This window comes from Podarcis filfolensis (assembly GCF_964270895.1).
Source record: "Podarcis filfolensis genome assembly, chromosome: 1".
Taxonomy (NCBI): domain Eukaryota; kingdom Metazoa; phylum Chordata; class Lepidosauria; order Squamata; family Lacertidae; genus Podarcis; species Podarcis filfolensis.
The window spans coordinates 60,066,793-60,084,865 of NC_139604.1; the positions used below are offsets into that span (position 1 = coordinate 60,066,793).

At 44.0% G+C, this 18,073-nt stretch overlaps 1 protein-coding gene across 10 annotated transcripts in view; it reads right to left on the reverse strand.

Moving 5' to 3' along the window:
- DEAF1 (DEAF1 transcription factor) overlaps nucleotides 1-17,987 on the reverse strand; it is a gene marked incomplete at its 5' end in the record, with an annotated part of 36,517 nt that extends 18,530 nt beyond the window's left edge. For 4 of the 10 annotated variants that reach the window (XR_014546432.1, XM_083606874.1, XM_083606870.1 and 1 more), the window contains 9 exons: nucleotides 1,695-1,826; nucleotides 3,434-3,562; nucleotides 9,359-9,485; nucleotides 11,011-11,076; nucleotides 12,406-12,545; nucleotides 13,189-13,332; nucleotides 15,637-15,766; nucleotides 16,445-16,542; nucleotides 17,714-17,987. Coding sequence is in view for 7 of the 10 variants with exons in the window: in XM_083606874.1 (XP_083463000.1) it covers nucleotides 1,695-1,826; nucleotides 3,434-3,562; nucleotides 9,359-9,485; nucleotides 11,011-11,076; nucleotides 12,406-12,545; nucleotides 13,189-13,332; nucleotides 15,637-15,766; nucleotides 16,445-16,542; nucleotides 17,714-17,987 (1,240 nt within the window). The other 6 variants (XR_014546430.1, XM_083606873.1, XR_014546431.1 and 3 more) reach the window with 4 other exon arrangements.
- Between the last annotated feature and the right edge of the window lie 86 nt (nucleotides 17,988-18,073).

Consider the following 18,073-nt stretch of genomic DNA (forward strand, 5'->3'; position numbering starts at 1 on the left):
GACAGGTTTCATAAATTCCCTGGGATGGCCAAGAGATTCCCTATTCAGACAGAGATCAAAGCAGTGGGAGGAACCTATAGCCCTCCAGATGTTGTTCGACTACAACTCCTTAGCCATTAGCCAGTGTGGCTGGAAATGCTGGGAGCTTACCCATATTTCAGCTGGTGAGCGGTCTGAACCCAATAAAAGCCTGGTCACAGGGCCTCTAGCCTCCAGAACATCTGTCTCCTGGCCAGTATACAACAAAACACTCAGCACAAGCCCTGCTATAAGTATTGGGCCACAATGCTGCTGCATTTGTATCTGAAACTGTATTCGCACACCCCCACCCTTCTCCTGATTCCCTATCCACCCCTCCAATCTGTGGAGAGGTTAGCTAGCAAGCACTATGAAACATACTGAGCACTCCAAAACTTGTGTTATTTACGACTTCCAAAAGGGAACTTGATGAAAATGCATCAAAATCAAACTAGTCCCTTATGGAAGAAAGCTGATATTGACATATGCGTCTAAGGTGACATCCTGTTAAGATGTCTCACTTACACAATTGGTTTCCAGTTGCACAGACAAGAATTTTCCTCCCTTCCCAATGCAGCCCCCAGCACCCACAAAACCTGGTATGAAGACTTGGGGGGGGGACTTCCTGAAGCAGACTAGACTATCAATGTATTGCCCAGGACTGGTATGAGGGGCAGACTGTGATGATGGCTTCACTCAGCGGTATATCATGGGTGAAACCGCTGCCCCTTGGTCCCTCTGCTACCAGCGCCCAGAGGAGAAACATGCTGCAGCCAGGTGCTGGAGGCAGAGGGACTCAGGAACAGCGGCGGTTTCACCAGCGATATACTGTTGAGTGAAACCACCATCGCGGTCTGTCTTCATACCAGCGCAGAGGGAGAAACAAGCTGCATCGGCGAGGCGCTGATACAGGTTGTTCCTCCCTTGCTTTATTAAGCTGCTTGGGTGATGGGCACGCCACTGCCTTTGCCTCAGCCAAGCAGTTTTATGGAGCCCCCAACTAGCCACTGGCTCGCACGATCCAACAGCGGGGTCGGGCTCCATTAAAGTGCTCCCGCTCCCCATTTGAGGGAGCCCCGATCCTTCTCCTGCTCGCGTGTGAGAAGAAGGATTGAGGCTGCTCAGCTGGGGAGTGGGAAGCTTCTTGCCCCACCCCCGGCTAAGGAGCACAAACAAGCCCCACATCCCTCCTCCTGCGCCCCCCGCCCATTTCAAGGCAGCGATGGATGCTGCCTTAGCTGCTGCCACTGCCTTGGCAGGGGGGAGGTGTGAGCGGACTGCTTGTCTCATTTGGGACAGGCAGCCTGTTTGCCCATCCCACCCGGCCCATGCCAAGGCATTGGGTGTGGCAGGCATGTGATGGAGCGTTTACACACCTGCCTCATCCACTGCTGCTTTGACACGGGCGGCGCTGGGTGATGGAGGAGACAGCACTCTGGATGAGGCAGAAGCTGTGCATGGTGGCCAGCAACTGCCTTGTTCCTTCCCAATTCCTTTCCAAAATCGTGATATACTTGCCATACCATGATGTTTAGCTGGCAGTATATTACGATGTTGGAAAGCAGTTATCGCCCAGCCCTTACACAGACTGGGGAACCATAGGGGGAAGGGGAATTCCATTGCACCTGTTGGCGCAATGTCTGATCTCTCCCTTAGCTCTTTGGGATGAAACTTACCAATTTTGGGATGAGAGGTTGGCAGTGCTGCTTCTGGGAATGCGGAGATTTGACAATTGTCCTGATAGCTTGGGTAGTGAGGCTCTGGATGTCTCACCCGGCAAGGCTGCTGAACGTTTGTGTCTTGTACTACTGGGGGGCGGGGGGGAGAAGGAAAATCAGGACTCATGAAAAGAATTCATCATTCGGTTTTGATTTAAACTTTTGATATGAGTACCCAAGATGCAAGATTACAGTACGAAAAGGAATGAGCAGCAGCTGGAATTATTCTGGAAACAATGTGAACTGAAGAGCTCATATCACTCTTTGTTAAAGAGCAATGCGAAGACTTAGATTAGAATCCACAGATTTTTCTTTGCAAAGTGTGTTATTTAAATAGCTGGGTCCCTCATAACAGCAATCAACCAGTAACGAACTGAATTGTTTCTCTTGTAAGACAAGCAAGACTGAAAATATATATTTAATAGTTTAGCATAAAGTTTCAGCTTCAGTACGGAGGATTAAAACTGGAATTCAGAATGTGGACAATCAAAAATTCAGATAAATAAGTTCCTTATTCTAAATAAATACCAAAATTCTAGCATCTGCTGTTTTTCCTTTAAAAAAAAATAGTAGTAATGCTTATCCAAAATGACTTCCTAAGGATTTGCAGGCATCCTTGTGCAAACAACCAGAATTTTATCCCTTTAACTGACAGTCTAAAATTTGATCAGAAATGCTTACAGATTCCTTAATTTTTTTAAAAAATTATCAAATCTAAATCCATTTTTCAACCACTTCTGAGATGTTGACATTTCATGTGGAGTATGTTTTATTAAGTTTACTTACCCTTACAGCATATAACTTTTTCAATAAAGGTCAGTGGTCTCAAGCCAATACTCATTCATATGGAGAAATATTTCAACTCATTAAAATTGCTGTTATCTGCTCTCTGTATTCGTATACCCAATTTCACAACTACATGCAGTCTCAGGCTTGTATGTGGCTCAGTATAGGCCAGGACTGCATGCATGTAGGGAAAAAAGTCCTGTGTGAATTGGCGTAATGTTTATTATGATATTGCTAAAGGCTGCAATCATAAACACAATTTCCTGGAAGTAAATCCCATTGAAATCAATAGGGCTTACTTCTGAATATACTCCCAAAGGATTCCACTGTTCAACTGTAATCCTATACACATTTACATGAGATTAAGTCTCACTAAACTCAGTTTAGGATTTATTTTAAGTAGACATCCATAGGATTGCAGTGTAAAGTCATCTGAGTTGCTGTCTTCCAATTTCCTTAGACATTGGCCAGGTTTGTCTAAACCAGTTTGTCTTAAACTATGGTTTACTCATGAACATACCTCTACTCCTGCTGTGTGGGTCCCCCCATGTGGCTCAAACAAGCCACAGCATAGTGTTTCATGACATTCCAACACATGCCATGGTTTCTTTGAAACAAGCAAACCACAAATAGCAAACAGTATAGCGCAAATTAACCAAGAACAACCGTTAGTTTATTTCTGAGCTTATCCCTTGCAGTTTGTTTGAAACAAACCATGGTCCAGGTTCAAATGACACAACGAACTATACTTTGGCTTATTTGAGTTGCGCAGGATAAACTGTGGCTTATCATGGTGGCTGAAGCAGCTTGCTCAATCCCTAAATCTGAAATGTTAGCCTTAGGCATCTATAATTCCACACAAGTATCCCAATCACATGTGCATACATGTGTGAATTACTTATTTTACTTACCAGACGTACCAGTAAAAACATCACCTTGGGATGGGCTTTCTGATATAATAGCTGTGGCCTCAACGCTTGATGCACGGTCAAAGGTCAGAGTGCCGGAGGTAGTGATCTGTCCTGAAGGAGTCACAGTGACTAAAAAAAGTGTAAAAACGTTTTCCAGATATTAGTGAAATGCTAACACCAATCAACTAGAGGTCTCTTCATTTCTGCTTCCAAGTTGCAGAAACCAGCCCACTAACTCAGGGGTGACTGTGGCCCTCCAGATATCTGTAGACAACTCTAATCATCCTCGATTACTGGCTACACTGGCTGGAGCTGATGGGAGTTGGGAATCCAGCAACATTTGGAGAGCACAGCTCAGCCACTCTTGCACTAACTCATAGTCAAACTTGTCACGGCTAAAATGGCCGCTGTTTCTTTAATGCGAATAAAGCTGGGTCAGCATGACTCAGCGGCCTGCACCAAGTTGTATATATAGAGTGAGAAATGTTAGTTTGCTGAGGCTGGTGTCTGGAGGTTGGGTTGGTTGGTTAGTGCTGGTGTGTATAGTTATTCAGTCGTGTTTTGCACAAAGACTTTTAAGAATAAAACTCTGCAAGGATATTCTCGTGGACTCTTTTATGCAGACAAGGGTCCGAGGACCAGGCTGAAGAGACAAAGGGAGGTCAGAACCCTTTCCTTCTTTTTTTTTGTTTTTTACAAACACTGACAGGTTATGGGCCCAGTGTTTCTGAGCATGTGCAGAGTGCAAAACGACTGACAGCATCTCAGCAAGGAGCTGGTGAGTCCTGGTGGTGTATGGAGCCAGTGGCTGTGCGTGGGAGCAGTTGGTGGCAAGCTGTAACTGTCTGCAGTGACACTGGAGCGGCTAGGATCTGAGGATCAGCAAAGCACTCAGCGTCGGCTACTGGAACAGTTTGAACTGCTAGAGGACCACAGTAGGTGACTCACAGAGCGGCTACACCAGTTGCAGAGCCAGGCGGGACCTGAGGGTCAACAGAGGCAGCAGCTAGAAGCCGGTGAGTGCCAGCCAGGACTGTCCAGTCGGACTCTAAAAAGAGAGTCAGGAGAGATTGCTGGAGGCCCCACAGAAGGGGCTCAGCAAGCACCAGCAGAGATGGCAGATTTCCAGTCTTCCCAAGTTGTAAATATTGGGGGAGGCATCCCTTTTGAACTTCTCTCAGAAAGCAACTGGCTGAGTTGGTCAATTAAAATGCAGCAGTTGTTAAGGAGAGATGGACTATGGGACTGTGTTGAAACTGAGGTTTTGAGACGGGACTCTGCTGAGAAAAAACGGCTGGATGAAAGGGCTCGTGCCCAAATTATGCTGTGTTTGAGCAACTCTCAGTTATTGCATGTAGCAAATGCCAGCACAGCATTTGAGTGCTGGAATTTATTAAGGGCAATGCATGTCAGAGAAACTGCTGGAACTATAATTTCTCTGACCAGAAGGCTGTTCAGGACTGTTATGAAAGAAGGTGAGAGTTTGGCAACTCATCTTCAAACGCTGAAATCTCTGTTTCTTCAACTACAGCAGAGAGGTAAGCGTTATGATGAGACTGACCAAACCTACACTATCCTTTCAAGTTTGCCTGAAAGCTGGTTGCCTGTGATTAACAGCATGGAGAGTATGCGTCCCTGAGATCTGACCCTTGAGTATGTGGTTGGAAGATTGACCGAAGAAGCAGAAAGAAGGTCAGATAGACAGGCTGAACTCCAAGAGCGGAGGAGTTACAGTCGAGGGGGCCAGCAGCAGAATCTGCCAATGGAGCAACGCCAAGGCTTGGACTTGGCCATGGCGGTGAGGAGGTGCTATAGATGCAACCAACCCGGGCATCTCCAATGTCAATGCAGGGCAAGACTTCCAGGAGATGACGTGGAGCAGAGACAGCAATCGACGCAGAAACGTAAGCAGAAGGGGTTCTCTTCAGGGAAGAAGAACACGCGTTCTGCTCAGTTTGTGTCTGCATTTTCTTGGGAGGAGAGGAAGATACCTCGAGGAACATGGTTGCTGGACTCTGGGAGCAGCAGGATTATCTGCAACAGTCGGGAGGACTTTAAGACCCTGGGGAAGCCAGCTGATGGAAAAGACTCCATCTATCTTGCTGATGGTCATAGAAGCAAGATTGATGGCCAGGGAACATGTTTCCTGCAGTGCTTGAACACTACTCTACCAGAGACTCTGTTTGTCAGCAGTTTGGACTATTGTTTGCTGTCTGTAAGCTGTTTGATTAATGCAGGGTATAGTGTTAACTTCACACGGGATGGCTGTCTGATAAAGAATGGAACTCAGGTATGTGGCCATGCAAAGTTGGAAAATGGGTTATATGTAATGCAGGACAACCTGTTAAAGCAGCTCAGGTGGTTCAGGATAATTTGCCAGTTCATAAGGGGTGTGTACATGAACTGCACAGAAAACTGGGTCACACCAATTTCCGTGTGCTTTCAGAGATGCAAAAGGTGTGCAAGAACCTAAAAGTAAATAGCTGTAACTGTTTCCTAGATTGCAATGTATGTAAAATGGCCAAATCTAAGAGGAAGCCTGTGGCTTCTAAAAGTGACAGAGTATCTAAAGAGGTTTTAGAACTTGTCCATTGTGACGTGATAGGCCCTTTCCCACAGAAGACTGAAGGGGGCGCCAGATATGCTTTTCTGGTAATAGATGATAAATCATGTTTTAGTTGGTTGTTTTTGTTAAAGCAGAAATCTGAGTGTTTCCCCACATTCAGAGAATGGGTTGCCCAAGCTGAAAAGCTCTTCGCTCGGCCTGTTGTGCAGCTGCAAACAGATAGGGGCGGAGAATTTCTGAACAAACAATTTGGGGCATGGTTGCGACGTAAGGGGATCACTCACCGTTTGACTAACCCTTATAGCCCTGCTGAAAATGGTCTGTGTGAAAGACGTGGGGCTGTAATACAGTCAGTAAAGGACTACCTGCTAGTGGATGCAGGACTGGGTCACAACCATAGGCTGTGGGGTGAGGCTTTTCTGACAGCGAACGTTTTGATTAATAGAACCTGGTCTAGCGCTATAAAAGATATTCCTTATTGTGTGTTGTTTGGGAAAGAACCAGAGTGGACATTTGCTCCATAACTGGGGTTCTTGGGCACATGTAACTATCCCCAAAGCTCAGCGCCAGAAAGGGGGCGCTAGAGCGCAGAAACTGCGGTTTGTGGGATATCAGTCCTATGGCAAAGGGTGGCGTTTCAATCTACACCCAGGATACGTGGTTCTGTCACGAAGTGCAGACTTCGCTGACCAGGACAGATGGACTGCGAGCCATGCCAACCCAGATTGCCTACTGCCCCTGCAAGTAAGAGAAGAGGTTTCTTCTCAGCCATTGGCAACGCAGGAGCAGGATGAGGAGGAGGCACAGATTTCCCCAAAAGATGTGGCAATAGATAATACTTCTCTAGAGGAAGAGGAAGAAGAGCCAGAGATAAGGGGGGAAGAAGAAGTAGTTGTGCCTAGACGCTCCCAGCGTTCAAACAAGGGTGTACCTCCTCAACGTTTGACCCTAGGAGGAGTGAGAGTATGCAATGTGAGTTGTGTGGAACCACAAAGTTATAATGAAGTCTTAGACTTACCCCCTGGGTATGTGCTTTGTGGGAACAAGCCATGAAAGAAGAAATGGACTCTTTTAAACGTAACAAAGTGTTTGAGGTCTTAATGCCGCCACCTGGTGGCAGAGTGATGTCATGCAAGTGGGTTTACAAAAGAAAAACCCTTGCATCTGGAGAACCACATTTTCGAGCCAGATTAGTAGCCAGATGGTTCACTCAGATTAAAGGGGAGAGTTATGATGAAGTGTTTTCTCCCACTGTAAAGAGTGAAACTTTTCATTTAATGCTTTCCATTGCTGCTGTAAGACAACTAGCAGTGCACCATTTTGATGTTGATGCTGCATATCTGCATGCAAATTTAGACCATGAAGTGTTAATGAGACAACCCCCTGGGTTTGAAGAGGGGAATGGTGCAGTCTGGCGTTTGAAAAAGGCTGTTTATGGTCTCAAACAAAGTGGAAGGTGTTGGAACCAGTGTTTAAATGAAGCCCTTGTAAAACTTGGTTTTAAAAGGAGTGTGGCTGATCCATGTCTGTACACCAAGGGGACAGGCAACAAATATCTAATGCTCTTAGTCTTTGTTGATGATTTGCTTGTGGCAGGGAGTTCCACAGATGAGATCCAGAAGCTCACAAGTCAACTGGAAAAGAGGTTTAAGCTTAAAGCCTTAGGACCTGTAAGCAATTACTTGGGAGTAGAAGTAAGGCAGGAAGCAGATGGAAGCTTCCTATTGAGCCAGAAAGAGAAAATTCTTCATTTGATAGAGCAGTTTGGCATGGAAAACTGCAAGCCAGTTCAGACTCCCATGACACCAGATTTCCCAAAGACAGTGTGTGATGATGAATTTGATCAGCCTGAGTTGTATCACTCAAAAATAGGATCACTGTTGTATTTAAGCCAGTGGTCAAGGCCAGACATTGCATGTGCTACAAATGTTCTGAGCCAACGTGTATCTAAACCCAGTACTGCTGATTGGTGTGCTTTGAAAAGGCTTATCAGATATCTAAAGGGGACATTAAATGTATGTTTGAAGATATCTAGTACACAAGATGAAAAACTAGAAGTATTTGTTGATGCGGACTGGGGAAGCTGTGTAGCTACCAGAAAATCTACAAGTGGAATGGTTATGATGTTTGCCAATTCCATAATTGGATGGAGGTCAAAGAAACGAGGATTTGTTGTGACCTCATCCTGTGAGGCAGAATATGGGAGCCTGTCGCTAGCATGCAATGAAATCATGTGGTTTATACAGATACTAAAAGATCTAGATTGTAAAGTAGATTTGCCTATCCAAGTGTATGAAGATAGCCAATCGTGCATTGCATTAGTGGGCTCGGAAATAATGAAATCTGCATCAAAACATATTGCTATCCGTCATGCGAATGTTAGAGATTGTGTACAGAATGGGGTAATCAAACTGGAGTATTGTCAGTCACAAGATAATATTGCTGATTTGTTTACCAAGCCTTTGCCAGCAACATGCCATAATGAATTGATGACGAAACTGGGTTTATGTATATAATGTATGTATGTATGTATTGTTTCTGTTGGGGTTTTTCGCATTTAAGAAACAGAAGGGGTGTCACGGGTAAAATGGCCGCTGTTTCTTTAATGCGAATAAAGCTGGGTCAGCATGACTCAGCGGCCTGCACCAAGTTGTATATATAGAGTGAGAAATGTTAGTTTGCTGAGGCTGGTGTCTGGAGGTTGGGTTGGTTGGTTAGTGCTGGTGTGTATAGTTTATTCACTCGTGTTTTGCACAAAGACTTTTAAGAATAAAACTCTGCAAGGATATTCTCGTGGACTCTTTTATGCAGACAAGGGTCCGAGGACCAGGCTGAAAAGACAAAGGGAGGTCAGAACCCTTTCTTTCTTTTTTTTGTTTTTTAAAAACACTGACAAAACTTCCATTACATTTCAGAAAAAACAGACACAGCCCTCCTCTGACACCACTGACAGAAGAAACAATCCAGAAGAAGTAGGATAAAGGCCTCCCAATTGCACTGATCAAAGAGACAGAGTCACAGAAAGGGAAACCTCAGATTTGGCCTACCAGCTGGAGAAACTAATATAAAAACTTAATCTAAATATTCAAATTTTAGATAATATATTATGCTAGTATTTCCTTGATGTGTTTGCCATTGCAACGCATACCATGACCATCTGCTGGTTGCTGAAGGAAAAATCCTTAGCATTGCTTGCTTTTCTGAATAAAAGTGAGAAAGCAGAAAGGAGGATGGACATTTCATATGGATAACATTTATAAAGTTATTTTAACATTACAACATGCAAAGGATGTATATACATATGTATATAAATGATTGTGATTCATTTGACAAGGCTGTTTATTCCAAGAATGACTTACAAGTAGTAGCAGCAGTTCCAGGAAGAAGAGTGATGTTTTTTGGGGAATCCTTCTTCACTGGAGTTGTGGGCAATTCGTTTTCTTTTTTCCGTCTTTTATAGGGCACAAAGAGTCTCACAGGACCACTCTGGTAACAAGCAGAAAACACCAGTGCTCAGAGCTTCTCTGCCATGGCCATAGCTGTTTCTGTCAAACTGTCTTGCTCTGTGTCTCAAGCAACTGACTTGGGGTATCATGCAAGGGCAGCATATGGTTTTTATTCAGGGTGGGATTCACCCAATGATTCACCCAATGTCAGTGGAAGTCCCAAACAAGGACTTCTGCTTGTGCAATGAGGTTTCCCCCTTGCACCTCCTGAAATTGGTCCTGGAAGGGTTGGGAGAATCCCCAGAACAGCACATGGTGGGAGGAGATGGGGGTCATTCTGTTTGACAAGCTGAAATGTTTGCACAGATGTAACGCTTGTCATAGTGGGATGTTGCATCCCACCTCTAATTATTTAATTTAGCATTACAGTATTGTATTTGCGCTACCAGAGTGAGGAAAGAGATGCTTGTGGGTGGTGGTGTTTGACCTCAGTGCCAAATTTACTTTACAATGTGGAAAGTAGGGTTTGTTTGTTTGTTTTAAAAAAGGAACATTTCCTTAGCCAGAAAGTCCACCTTTCCGCTGGATCTAAGAGGGGGTGATTTTCTTGAGGAAAGGAAAACATGTTTTAAGGAGCAGACCCCAGTCCTGTCAGAGACCACTGCCACCTCCCTCCCTCCCTCCTACCAATGGTGAAATCACTGCTGAGCAAGGCACCTCTATTCCTTTTGCACCATCATCACTAGCAGGTCAGAGTGCTCCTGAAGCAGAAAAGAGACCCCAATCTTTTTTTAAAAAATTCCTGAGCCTTTCCTAGGAAACCCTGGAACAGATGAGAGCTTTCCTTCCCATTTCCAGAGAACTCCGACCTATTAGCGACAGTAGCACAAAGGGAAACAAGATGACTGATTTCACCGCCACAGTGGATTTCCACCTTGACATTGTAAAATTTGATCCGGAGGCTAGTAGGCCATGAGAAATAGCCTGGGAGGCCTGATCTGGCCCATAGGCTCACCACCCCTGCTCTGGACAGTCCTAGGGAGAGGACCCTACAGTTATCACGGTGTGCAATCACACAAGACTCAAAGAGCAGGCCTTTTTCTGTTGCTGCCTCTACACTCATCTCATGTGATCTTTAGAAAACATAGTAAAAATGTCCTTACTGAGGTGTGCATTTGAACAGGTTGCTTACAGATTATAATTGCAGTAGTTTAATTTACTCTTAATGAAGGCCACTTGACAGATTACTTTATTAGAAAACACTAGAGCTTATATATGTATAAATAGAATGTGCATTTTCAAATAAGTAAGTTGACAGATAAATTATCCTCAATAATATTTCTTCCATCAGAAAGTCAGATACTGCAACTGTAATGAAGTCTCAGTGAAGAGCTGTCATATGAAAAGACCACCTTTCCTTTCTGCCTTTCCCTAAGCGAAGCACACCTCGATCCATCAAGTTTACAGTTATTCCTTTCTTGAGATGCTCATAACCTAAACTTACGGCACTACAGTGTACCATTAGAGAGTCCTGCCAGTTTCTGCAACAGCAGCTGTACACTCACCAGACTCATGTCATCACAACAAGCAGCACAAGTGCATGAGGCAGCATGAGGATTTAATATCCCATCCTAAATTGGGGGAAGTAAAGAACAGTATCAGGGGGAAATATGCCTGGAGACCCATCCTATGCTCTACTATACAAAGCAAAAGATCAAGTTCAGAGTTCCCAGCACCTTCTTGAAGTTACTCCTAGAAGACCTAGTCTAGAGTTCTTCCCAGCCACCTGCCCAGGAAATTAACATTCTGTTCTTTCTCGTTCTGTTCTCTTCATGTTCTCTCTACTAATTGTTACTATTTTTAATGACTGATGTTTTAATGTATTTTTAATCTTTTGTTGGAAGCCGCCCTGAGTGGCTGGGGAAACCCAGCCAGCTGGGCAGGGTATAAATAAATTTTATTATTATTATTATTATTATTATTATTACTACTACTACTACTACTACTACTGTATTACTACTACTACTACAGTACTGATGCCGCCCTGTTCACACACAACAAGCAGCAAGTCCCACTGCATTTAGTGGGGCTTACTTGTGAATTAACATTTTCTTTTTCTATTTTTATTTAAAAGCGGCTTAATATTTCAAAAATCTCTAAGCAGTGCATATCATTAAAACAAAAGGACAACTGAAAATGCCTGTTTTCGGGTTACCACCCTATGATATTCTGCAGGGTGTGGTGGCATGAGCAGAATTTCCCCAGATGATCTAAGTCAGTGGTTCTCAATTAGTTAATTACTGAGGACCCCCTATTTTTTAAAAGCCAAGCCATGGACCCCCTACTTTTGAAAATTCTGAAAAGTCGATGCACTAGCGTAGCTAGGGGGTGTCATGGAATACTACTCAATATTGATCCAGAGCAGATTCCAATGTATAGTTAGCAAAGTAAAAATGTAAACATGTTTCAGGTGATCACCGTGTGATATTGGTGGTGCCATTAAACTGGCTGCCCTGCTCCCCCTTGCGCAAGGAACAGTATATTGCTGTATATTGCCTGGTCAAAATCATTATCGCGGTGTGATTACAAAACTGATTTTGGCCAATATATTGAAAAATCACAGCGCTATAACAGACCATAAAATGTGTGATATTACCATGCAAAAATGACAAAAAAAGTTGGGGGAGAGGCAAGGGCTGGAGTCGCAGGCCCCCTGGGTGCATTCCGTGACCCCCAGGGTTCCCCAGACCCCTAATTGGGAACCACTGATCTAAGTGATCTTACAGGTCTGTAAATGTGCAGGTGGTCTTTCAGGAGTCAAGCTGTAACTCTTCTGAGACTAGAATTGGGATTTCCACCGTGCCCAGTTTCTCTGTGCCTGGATGAGAGGAAGGCAGGAATGACCTTCTGACTTTTGTAGGAAATAAATAAAAGAATGAATGAAAGAGAGCCCACCGTACATGAATAAGACACTGAAGCGGCCTTCCTGCATAGCGGATGCTTCTCTTCCAGTCCTTGCTGCTGGCTCTTCCAGCCATAGCTTCAAATTCAGTGGGGCTGTACCAAGTGTCCCCTTGTTTAATGCAACGTCCTCGACCACCTTGAAGAGGGCAAAACAACAAGCTTAGCTCCTGCTTAAGAATTGCTTTGTGCAGAGATGGCCCAGCTGAGCTTGGAAACAGCCTTTCTCTGCTATTTGTAGATCTTGCAAGGGCCTAGAGAAGGCACTTGGCCTAACCTCATGAGCCGGGGAGAAGAGGGGAGTTTGGAAATTCCGCTCATGCAGTGTCCCTGTACAGCCGTACCTTGGTTTTTGAACACCTTGGTACTTGTACGTTTTGACTCCTGAACGCCGCAAACCTGGAAGTGAGTGTTCTGGTTTGCAAATGTTTTTTGGAAGGCGAACATCCGACATGGCTTCCGACTGAGTGCAGGAAGCTCCTGCAGCCAATCGGAAGCCACGCCTTGGTTTTCGAAAGTCGAACTGATTTCTGGAATGGCTTATGTTCAAGAACCAATGTACAACTGTACTTTGCACTGACAGAGGTCATTTAAAACAGATTTGATCAGAGAAGAGGGAAGGGCTGAGTCCCTGTTCTTCACAAAACAAGATTCTGGCCTGCCACAACCACAGGAACTTGAGGCTGAGCCACATTGCTCACTGTTGACTCTCAGGCTTTAAGAAGGAGCACAGAAGATTTATAATCACCCTCAGATCAGAAAAAGAGGAAGAGACACCTTACCCGAGCCAAGTCGGTTTTTGTACAGGATCCCACTGATATTTCTGCACCGCACAGGCAACTCATTGTCATACACTGAAGGATCCCAGTTGTATTTTGTTCCTGCTTTTTCTTGCCCAGATGTTAAAGGAGTAGGAGACTGAGGCCCTTTGGATTAATGGAAAGAAAACGAAGTCACACACAGCACACTCAGGTTCTAACTTCTGCCTTTCCCACAGGAAGGCAAACGCCACTGGATTCTCAAAGTGACTTCTGACCAATAGAACAAAATATACTGCTTTTCTGCAAAGGCACCCAGAGCAGTTTACAATTTTCCCAGTACCAGAACAAATAAATGATATAAAATGTAAAGAGGACTCTGTGGTGTGGAGGAGACAGTCCAACTGGAGCAGCCCCTGCCGCCCCCACTCTAGTTGGGAACTAGTTCCTTTAACAAAAGAAGAGGAAACAAATATTAAATCAAATATTTCTGTGTATCAAACAGAATATCTGTTTGAAATACAGAAATCGTGTGGAAAGGGGCAAAGGTCATTGTTGCTTTCCATTCAACCACAGCAGCATGGAGAGGAGACACACAATACGTTTCTTCCACATGGTTCTCCCAGTTCAGCCATTACTAGTGCAACATGGGATGCAAGCATGCAGCAGTGCCGATTGCACTGTTGTCATAGCATATGAACTGGCCCTGATTTACTGATTTCATAACACTGCATCAGATGAAAGAGAAGTTTTTGTTTTAAAAAAGGCAGGGCACAGTAAAATCATTTTGGTGTTCCAAGTAGCTATTGCACCACCACCTGGAGAACAATAAGACAGCAGGCCAAGAACAGCTTTGAACTACAAATGGGATATTGAAGCTGAATTGTTTCCTTTCATGTCATTACTCAAGGCAACCTGCAGTCATTTAGATAGCCCTGCTGGGTTTTCAAAAGAAAAAAGGATTTAAATACAGAAACAAAGAGACAGAACTTATCAGTTATGTCAATACTTTTTCTTCAATGTTTAAAATTATAGTTTTACTCACAGTATGCAAGCACAAGTCCTTCTCCAAGCCTGCAAAAGCCTACTGCTTCCAATATTTATTGAAACTGTCATTTACCAAAAACATGCTAGACCTGAATAATTGGATCAAAGCCAATATAATCCCATTTACTTGGACTAAAAGCCTGATTGTAACACATTATACAGAACTCCAACTGAGCTGTGGTTTCCGTAAACATAGTACTCGCAACGATAACTTCTGAGTAACCTTTCATTTTACTTATTGTTATTCATTGTTTCGTATTAATACATATACAGCAGAAAAGAACAACAAAATACAGTGTGTAAGTTAACAGTTGTAAGCATAAATGTTTATAGATAAAAGCACACAGAGATTGAAGAACACATGCACAGACAAATCTTGGTGATTCATGTAGATTTAGCTTGTATAATGATTGCAGAAGCATGGAAAATGGAAAAGATGTCTGGTTAAGATTTGGAAGATATCTGGCTAAGAAATGGGCAAGTTTTTGAAGAAGATAATTTTGGATTTAATAGTAGTGAATAAAATAATACAATACAAACAATTAAGGGATGGAAGAATCCTTTTGCACTTTATTGGAATCAACACTAGACAAAGGAAACAGTTAAGATGGATATTCTATGCATGATACGAAATTTATTCACATTGCTATAGTTGTAATCATTGTAATAAAAAAGTAAGCACACACACTGATGCACATTTATATTAATATTAAGTTGAACAAGACATGTGGGGTAGCTCAGTCGGCAGAGCATGAGACTCTTAATCTCAAGGTCATGGGTTCGACCCCCACTTTGGGCAAAAGATTCCTGCATTGTAGGGGTTGGACTAGATGATCCTTGTGGCCCCCTCCCAACTCTACAATTCTATTATTCGATGTCTTCCCATAGATCATGAAGGAACCTTCTGTTCCTGGAAAGGATTCCAGTTCAACAGAGGTAGAAGGGGCAGGTGATTTTAACCAATACCCCCTCCAGCCCCAACATTCCAGAAATTTTCCCAACCTACAAAGAAGATTTCCAAGTGTAGAGATGGTTGCAGGAGCAAGGAGGAATCTGTAGAAATCACCCATCTTGCCCTTTTTCCCAAAGGGAGAATCGGATGAGTGGAAATCCACTCATAGGAAGTGTAGGTCCAAGTCATTATACTTATTTTGCCAAAATTCAATAAACATTTGTCATCCTGTTGCAAAATCCTCTTTGCCTTCCATCTCTCAGTTTAGAAATTTCCCTTAGCTACTTGAACTAACTCAAAGTACTTTCATCTGTCATTTCCAATATAAAAGTGAACAGTCAGAAAATACACCAACAAAACGTCAAGAGGTGATAAGCCAAACGTTATGAGTTAACTGTCATGATAACCTTATCATTGCAAGGCATGAAACGGAGGGGTGACACTTTAAAAAACTTTGCAAGGCCGCATAATACCTGATGTTAGAGATGCTGATGAACCCTTTAAGCCTGCAGTCTCTACGATGCTGCCATCTGTGTGGACCACAATCAGAGTGGCTTTCTCAGTGTTTAAGCTGTCTCCAATTTGAAGAGCTGTCCTTCCAGACTGCAGAAGAAAGAGCTTTAGCTGATACAACCTGAAAGGATTGTTATTCTTTTATATTAGTTTGCCTATAGATTTCTAAGTTAGTATGGAAATATCTAAGGTGGATTTGCATATTTACAGGGGAGAGGAGAAATCCATATCTCCCTTCCTCAGCATTTATTGTGCAGTTGCATAGACACAGTTCCCAGAGTTTTCCTGGGCCATAACTACAAGCAGAACATAAGGCATACAACATTGAGAGAGGTCTCCATCCCAAGGATCTTACAGTCTAGACTCTAGATACTGCCTGTGCAAATCATGAACCACTTAAACAATATTACATTATTGAGTTTTGTACAAGTGATATAAAAGGGAGCATTGTAGAGTCAATGGCTACATCAAGGCAGCTTTATACATTTTCAAGTGATTGGCTACTCACTGATTTATGTTGAATCTACACTTGTTGGCAAACCTGGGTTTTCCTCTGTGTAATGTGTAAGATTGCCCATAATGGAATTAAAAGGAAGAGTACACAATAATGTATTTATCCCACAAGCCCTGGGTAAAAGCTACATCTGTGCAGTTGGATTGATGAATTGTCATAGCGACATACACACACAGCTTTGATGTTACTTATCACACACAAAATATTAAATATGAAGGAATGAATATTTGAGAATGAATCAACCCTGACCTTACCAGAACATGTCCTGAAATAGATGCTGCATTTGCTGCCGAAGTAGTGAATACGTTGTCTGCAGAGGCACCCACGTTGGCTACAGTTACTGTAGTCACTTCTGTAAAATATGGCCAAAATAACGTTTAATTTTCTGCTACAGCCTCCCATAGACCAGATAAATTCCATGCAGTAAAGCATGCAATTGTAAATGTTTTTCTTATCCAACTATCTAGGTGTAAGGTGATCTCTCTCCCTCTGAGGTGTGCATTTCAATGCATGATCTCTCTCCCTCTGAGGTGTGCATTTCAATGCATAAAGCAAACATTTTTGGCTCAGTGAGCACAGCTAATTAGTAATAAGCCACCAATATAGTGACTGCACTTAAATGTAAAGTGGTGAGTAGCAGTGGGAAATTTTTCCCTTTTACAGTGCAGTCCTATGTGTGTGTGTCTACTCAGAAATAAAGTTCACGGAGTTCCAAGATTTAGTCCCAGTGTATGACTGAGGTCAATGTATGCCTGTATTTACAGAACTTTCTACTTCACTTGCTTTTTCAAGTGTTTAATTTTTAAACGAGTGCAGCTTTATTGTATGCTACTTTGATATTTTATGCATTTCAGACATCCAGCCATATTTCCTGAGGCAAACTAAAAAATGAAACGTATAAATGCACACAGAAAAGTTATATTGCTGTGTCACATCTAATCACTACAAAGCAGGGTTCTGTGTCTTTCTTCAGTTGTCTGACAGGCGGAAATTAAACAGGCACAGCTCTCCCTTGGGAACTATAGAGGAACTGTACATCTGCTAGATTTCTGCTCGTCAAGCTGCTGTCAAAGCAGGCCGGGAAACCTGTGACCCTTCGGACGTTGAGATTCCAACTCCCATCATCACCAAACAGCAGGGCCAACACCTGGAGGGCCAAAAAGACTCCCTACCACGATATTAAAGGTCCAGTAGCCCTGACTCAGGGAGCAGTAGAAATGAAACATTGCAGCCATGACAGCGACGACTCCACTATACTATGTCTCAGAGCTGATTCACATATGCATGTGTACACGTGATTTCTATACACTTGACTAATAGCGGCTGAGGAACGTGCGAAGTACTTCCACAGAGCAGAGTGGTGTCTGATGCAATACGAGCATTCAAAACGTGATGTTGCAAAAACAGGCGGGAGTCCATTAACACTCCTTGAAGCGCACGAGCGCGAACCAGCCAAGCATCAGGAACGAAGCTGAACGGACTGGCTGGCGGGGCGCCTCTGCGCATGCGCCGGGTGCGCTGACCTGCGAAGGCAGCCGCGGTGGCCTCGTCGCTGCTCGGCAGGGACTCGGCTCCCATCTCGATGTGTTCGGCATCCGCCGCCATTACGGTCACGGCCGTCACCTCCTCTTCCTCTGGTGGCTCCGCCCCCGAGCCACTCGCCTCCACACGCTGCTGGTGCTCCGACCCGTCTGTGGCCGCCGCAGCTGCTGCCGCCGCAGCAACTGCAGCGGCGGCAGCTACCGCCGCGGCCTCAGCCAAGCCCAGTTGCTTCGCGGCCGAGTCCGAGTCCTCCATCCGAAGAGGCCTTCAGCCGGGGGTGTTGGGGAGGGGGGACGCGGGGGGGGGGTGACCGAAGCGAGGTGAGCCGAGGCCGTCCGATT